This window comes from Vicia villosa, linkage group LG5 (assembly GCF_029867415.1).
Source record: "Vicia villosa cultivar HV-30 ecotype Madison, WI linkage group LG5, Vvil1.0, whole genome shotgun sequence".
NCBI lineage: Eukaryota > Viridiplantae > Streptophyta > Magnoliopsida > Fabales > Fabaceae > Vicia > Vicia villosa.
The window spans coordinates 132,712,089-132,718,088 of NC_081184.1; the positions used below are offsets into that span (position 1 = coordinate 132,712,089).

Below are 6,000 nucleotides of genomic sequence, written 5' to 3' on the forward strand. Positions count from 1 at the left end.
AATTAAATTTTCATTTTTCTCACGGGTCACTGTCAACACGATATCTGTTTTATTTTAATCAATAATTGTCTTAATTTTATAGATAATTTTTTTTTCTTTTTTCATCTCACGATTCCTTTTTTTATGATTATTTAATATAATTAAATTTATATGATTATTGTTTATTTTACAATTAAGTGAATCATTTCAAATTTTACATTTGTGTCTAAATCAGTGTTTTAAAAATCAGACCAAACCGGTCGGTCGGACTGGGAACCAGAAGGGTTACTAGTTTGATCTGATTGTTGGACCGGATATGTTGTTGAACCGGTAAGAACCGGCCAAAATCGATCAAAACCGGCAGCGGTTCAAATACATGTTTTTTTCAACACAAAACGACACCGTTTTCATAATTTTTTTTTAAAAAATAAAAATAAAATATTATTAAGCTTTATTCAAATTGTATTTGAAATAACTTTTTCCCTATTTGCAATTATACCTAGTTCAAAATTTTGTTAAATTTATATTTTGCGTTATTTTATTGTGAGTGATGATTATAATTAGAATTTGAATGTAAAGAATAAACATGTGAAATCATGATATTTTACAATTTTAAAATTTTGTAGGTGTCATGATATTTTTTAGAGACCGAGTCATCCAGTTCGACCGATTTAATAAATATATAATTTTACAATAGAGACCAATTTATTCAACCGAGTTATCCGGTTTCGTCATGCGGTTCGACCAATGACCCATTGATCCAGTACTCTCACCGGTTTGATGACCAATCCGATTTTTAAAACACTGATCTAAATACATTTTATATCGCATTAAATAATTTTTTTATCTCACGAATCATTATTAGCCCAATATCTATTTTATTTTAAATGTTCAAATTTCATTTTTTTTCTTCTTCTCACATGTCCTTTTTCTATATTGATTATTTAATACAATTGAGTTTACATGATCATTATTATTCATCTATAATTAAGTCACTCATTTCAAATTTACATGTGTCTAAATACATTTTATATAATACTACCTCTGTTCCTTTTTATAAGAGATAAGTGACTTTTTAAGTTCATTGAATAACTAATGTATTTGGTCTGTTTATAGACTAGATACATTGATTATTTAATGTACCTAAAAAGCAAGTTGTCTCTTATAAAAAGGAACAGAGGTAGTATCAAATAATAAGTACAAATCAAAATATTAAAACATTGACCACATATTTAATATTCTAAATTATTAAAACTAAATAATAAAGTACATCACAGAGAGAAATTAACCTGTCACCCCGCACCTTGTTCAAAGTTTTCACCAAAAAAATTAAAAATTTCTAGGCAATACCGAAAATTTCAAGCACATACAAGAAATTTTTATCGAAAATTTTGAAATCTCCAGGAGATTTTACTAGAAACTTTGAAATTTCCAGTAGATTTTATTGAAAATTTTGAAATTTCCTAGAAATTTTACCAAAAATTTTAAAATTTCTGAAAAATTTTACCGGCAATTTTAAAATTTTCAGGATTTTACCACAAATTTTAAAATTTCCGGAACTATTTGCAACTTACCGGAAATTTCATACATACCAAAAAATTTCGTTCGAAGAAAATTGTTTCAATTTCACCGAGGGCATTTCTAGAATAATGAAAAAGGCGGGGTGTCAGGTGTAATTTGGGGGTGGCAAGTAAATTTCCGTGAAATAAACAGGGCAGGTTCGGGTGGGTACAAGTATCATCATTACTCAATCCGTCCCCATAATTTGTAATTAGAGAAAATCCAAACCTGAACCTAAACTCAATCAAAGCGGATTTTTCCCATCAAATTTAAAGCATTTTCGGGTGGGTATCCGCCTATACAAATTATGTTGTCATGCCTATTTTTATTTTTTTATGTATCAGTTAGGAATATGTGTTCTATGTTTATTAATATTTGTCAAAGATAAACATTTGATTCGTATTCGATAATAGACATTTATTTGTTCCGCATTAAAAAAAATGTGAACACTCCGGTACCCTTGAGTTTTGTTGGGTACCGATACCTTCATCCAATCAAACAAGGTTATTCATTGCCATGTCATCTTTTAAATTATTTTTATTTTAAAATAAATTAAAAAAATTAATTAATTTGCACTAAAGGTACCGGTACCCAACTACTTATCATGGGTACCAAGAATTTTTCTTAAAAAAAATTATCAAATCATAAATCTTTTAAATTCAAATTCAAATGTGACTAGCTCATTAAGATTCAGTTAGTACTAATTAATTCTATTCCATGGTGGGACTCATTTTCTAAATAGTAGAAAAGTCACTCAATCATAGAATACTTGTTAGAAAGAGAGTATTAAAGTAACTCTGCTTAGCATTCCTCAATAACCCCAAAAACATGGTTGTAGTTTGGCAAATGTGGTTATCCAAACGTAACATTTACACAAGATATAGTTTAATGCTATAACACATACATATGAGAGCTTACTGAATTCCTACAAGCAGTCCTAACAATCTGAACAAATTATCAAAAAATGATAAATAGATCCACTGTCAAAGCAGGAGAACATATATGGAACTTCACATGGTTGTCGCTTCAGCAACTGGTGCCTCAGTATCACGCCTCAGTATCACATACCTTGGGCTTAGGAGTCCTCCCTCGACCTCGACCACGACCTCGACCACGCCCTCGTCCACGACCAGCTTGGTTTTCATTCTTTAATTTCTCTTCACGATCATGCAACTTAGCTTCATCTTTTTTCTTTAATTTCTCTTCACAATCATGTGGCTTAGCTTGATCTTTTTTCATTAACTCTTCTTTTTTCTTCAACTTCTCTTTTGTCCTTAACTTCTCTTCTTTCTTCCTTAACTTTTCTTCTTTTTTCTTTAGCTTCTCTTCACATTGTTCATTTTCTTGAATTACCTTAGGAGGCCTCCCTAGACCTCTAGTTTGACCCTTTGGATTCCTCTTGTTTTTGGTTGGTCCCCTCGTAACCAGCAATGGCTTCTCTTGCCAGTCTTCATCATCAGTTTCTGCCTTACAAGGCCTGCCTCTGCCTTTGGCACGCTTTCGCATTGGCTGTATCTGATCAAGACACTCGATAATCGGATTCTCATCAAGGCTTCCATCAGTATTCCCTTGATTGTAATCCTGAGGAAGCTCACCATCATCTACATTCGCACAAACTAGTGCAGCTGTTACATCTGTATCAATGTCAGCGGATTTTTGAGGTTGCAACGGTGTTTGTGATGATAACTCTTTTCCTGAACCAGTAGATATCATGTCCTCTGGTGACCCTTCTGCACAAACTATGCTACTTACCATCTGCACCAAATGAATTTTAATAGTAAATGTTCATTCTAACCAAACAGCTTAAACAGTTACAAACTAGTGCTAAAAGGGGCATGGAGTGCAGGGCAGTGGTAAAATAGAAAATTTTGCATTAATGAAATCCGGAATCTGACACGGATACAAACACATGAAACAATACGGAAAAAGGCCAGTGTCCATAGCTAAAAACACAACTAATTCTGCTATTTGGTGCTTCATTGTATAACCGAAAAATAAAAACATGTCTCTATTTGCAGTGTAGCGAAGTTGACATACTGTATCAATTGTTGTATTGGCTACCCCAAATTCCAATACATTATAGCAGCATAGCATTGCTAACACCTATTTTTTAACAACACTTGTATTGTAATTAAATAAAATATGATCATTATTTGTAGAAGATCTAAATTGAGAACCAATATCAATATAGATAGACGTCTACACTGATCAATTTGTTCATTAGAAAAACTCTAAAATAAGATATGATAGTCTTTCACATTCATTCATCCATCTGATACCAAAACGCTAAAATGATGTAATCAAATATAATGTCTTTAACCCCTGGATCATCGTCATTGTTTCAATGCATTTTTTAACCACGTAGATATGTCTAAGGTTTGTTTCATTGAGTTGTCTTGTAGGCCAAATATCCTAGAAGTGTTGACACACAGACATGTGTCGAACACTCACGCCTAACCTAGAGTCATCAATGCTCGATATGACCAAATACTCAAATGAACCCGACAAAATTAGACCTAAGCAACATCAAATGCCATAAATTACCAAAACAACAAAGTACCTGAACTTGAACTCCCTTTTCAGATTGTAGTTTTGCCTTTTCCTCAACACTTCCAATCAAATGATCATCACTCTCAGCAACCTGCGTCGAAGCCTCCTCGGTCCCGCCACTATCTAACAAAGCCAACTGATCCTCTCTCTCAGTATCTTCACGATTACTCCTACAGCTCCTCCGCCTCTTCCTGCTACCCTTACACCGTCCTTTCTCTTTCTCCTCTTTCTTTTCCACGCCACCAACAGGAAACATGTATCTACCATTCTCTGTGCACGCAATCTCCCCAATCTCACACATTCTCCCTAGATGAATACTCAGAATCTTCGAATGAGCCCACGGTAAATCCTCGTATTCTCTTTTAATAAACTCCGAAATCGCCTCCGAGGTCGATCCATTTTGTTCATTCAATTCCACAATTGCCTTGTTTATCATCTAAACACAAAAACAAAAACACAAATCAACATCATCATTATCTATCAATTTCAATTTTCAATTACAAATTAGCAATGTAGATTATTGAAATTGCAAATAATTACTGACCAGAGCATAAGGGGGGTGAGTGGGGGTGTGAAAATTATGGAAAAGGTGTTGAAGGCGAGATTGAATGTAAGACTCGCGTTGAGCGAGGGTGGAAGGAGGAAGAGAAGGATTGAGTTGGGTGAGTTGAGAAAGGAGAGAGTGAGTGAGTTGAGACATGACTCGGTGGTTTCTGGAATCGGTGCCTTCAAGGAGAAGAAGGGGTTGTTGTTGTTGTGGAGGTTCCGCCATTGTGGTGTGCGATCAAGGGTTTTGTTTCGTAGTTTTGAATAGTCAAACGATTTTGGTCCACTGCACCATTTTCGCTTTCAAAAACTAACTACTTGTAGGTTGTACGTGTACACGAGAAATGAACTTGAATTTAAAAGGCAATAGTAAAAAAGTTGTATAGTAAAGTTATTAGATATATATTCCTTTTAAATCTGTCTTGTTGCATAAAAGAATGTTTTATTTTGGGGTTATTTTTTCCGAATGTTTGGATTGATGGGAGGGAGTAAAATGAAATGGTATAAATTTATGTTTTATTGTTTAGATTCATTAAAAATTAATAGAAAAAAATGGAATCAGAAGGAATGTATTTCATCTCATTCCATCATTTTTTACACCCTCTAATTTGGGCGGAATGATAAAATCTCTTTATTCTGCCATGAAATACTCAAACTCACTGCATCTTTCTTCCATTCCGCTCTCGTCCATTCAGCTCCATTCATTTTACTCTATTCAAACCTAACCTAAGAGTTTCTCACGTACTTATGTGAAAATTCTAAAATGTCTCTCAAATTTAAAAGTATATTTTTGAACGCACCTAAGTGTATGTTTGGTTTGGCTTTTAGAAAGGTCAAAAGCAATTCTAGAGGTTTAGAATTGATTCTGAATGATTTTAAGATGTTTGGTTAGGCAAAAGTAGAATTGATTCTGTCTCCAAAATTGATTCTACTTGAAGCTAAAATTTGTAGCTTTTGCCTCCAGAATTGATTCTGGATGATTTTTACACTATAATTTATTATTCAACTCACTTTTACATAAATGTATCTAAACATAAATTAATTCTGCTAAATTCAATTCTAATAAAATCAATTCTACCATACTCAGTTCTGCTAGAATCAATTATGTTCACCGTCAATCCAAACACACCATAAATGTATTTGAATTTAAAAAAATTCAAAAATATATTTTTGAAAACTGTTAGAGTAAAAAAAACAAAAAAAAATGCAGAAAATATAACTTAAAGTAACATTAATCATTGTTATGACAAACATTAAAAAGGAAATAGTACATATATAATTGTTAGCGTAAATCTAACAATACATTTTATAATCAAGTAGGATGTTTCAACAACTTCAGAATATCTTTGGTCAATCTTGTAATCT

At 32.9% G+C, this 6,000-nt stretch overlaps 1 protein-coding gene across 1 annotated transcript; it reads right to left on the reverse strand.

The window, feature by feature from the left end:
* Positions 1-2,325: 2,325 nt before the first annotated feature.
* On the reverse strand, positions 2,326-4,974 carry LOC131607401 (uncharacterized). Its single transcript, XM_058879409.1, has 3 exons — positions 4,634-4,974; positions 4,100-4,525; positions 2,326-3,294 (listed from the first exon to the last, which is right to left on the reverse strand). Exons 1-3 carry the CDS (start codon positions 4,859-4,861, stop codon positions 2,587-2,589), a joined length of 1,362 nt encoding a protein of 453 aa, XP_058735392.1. The 5' UTR covers positions 4,862-4,974; the 3' UTR covers positions 2,326-2,586.
* Positions 4,975-6,000: the final 1,026 nt, after the last annotated feature.

Coding starts and splice junctions, on each gene's coding strand:
- LOC131607401 (XM_058879409.1), bottom strand. CDS start 4,861: ATGGCGGAACCTCCACAACAACAACAACCCCTTCTTCTCCTTGAAGGC. Junction 4,526..4,633: donor CTCACCCCCCTTATGCTCTG/GTCAGTAATTAT, acceptor TTTTGTGTTTAG/ATGATAAACAAGGCAATTGT. Junction 3,295..4,099: donor AAAAGGGAGTTCAAGTTCAG/GTACTTTGTTGT, acceptor CATTTGGTGCAG/ATGGTAAGTAGCATAGTTTG.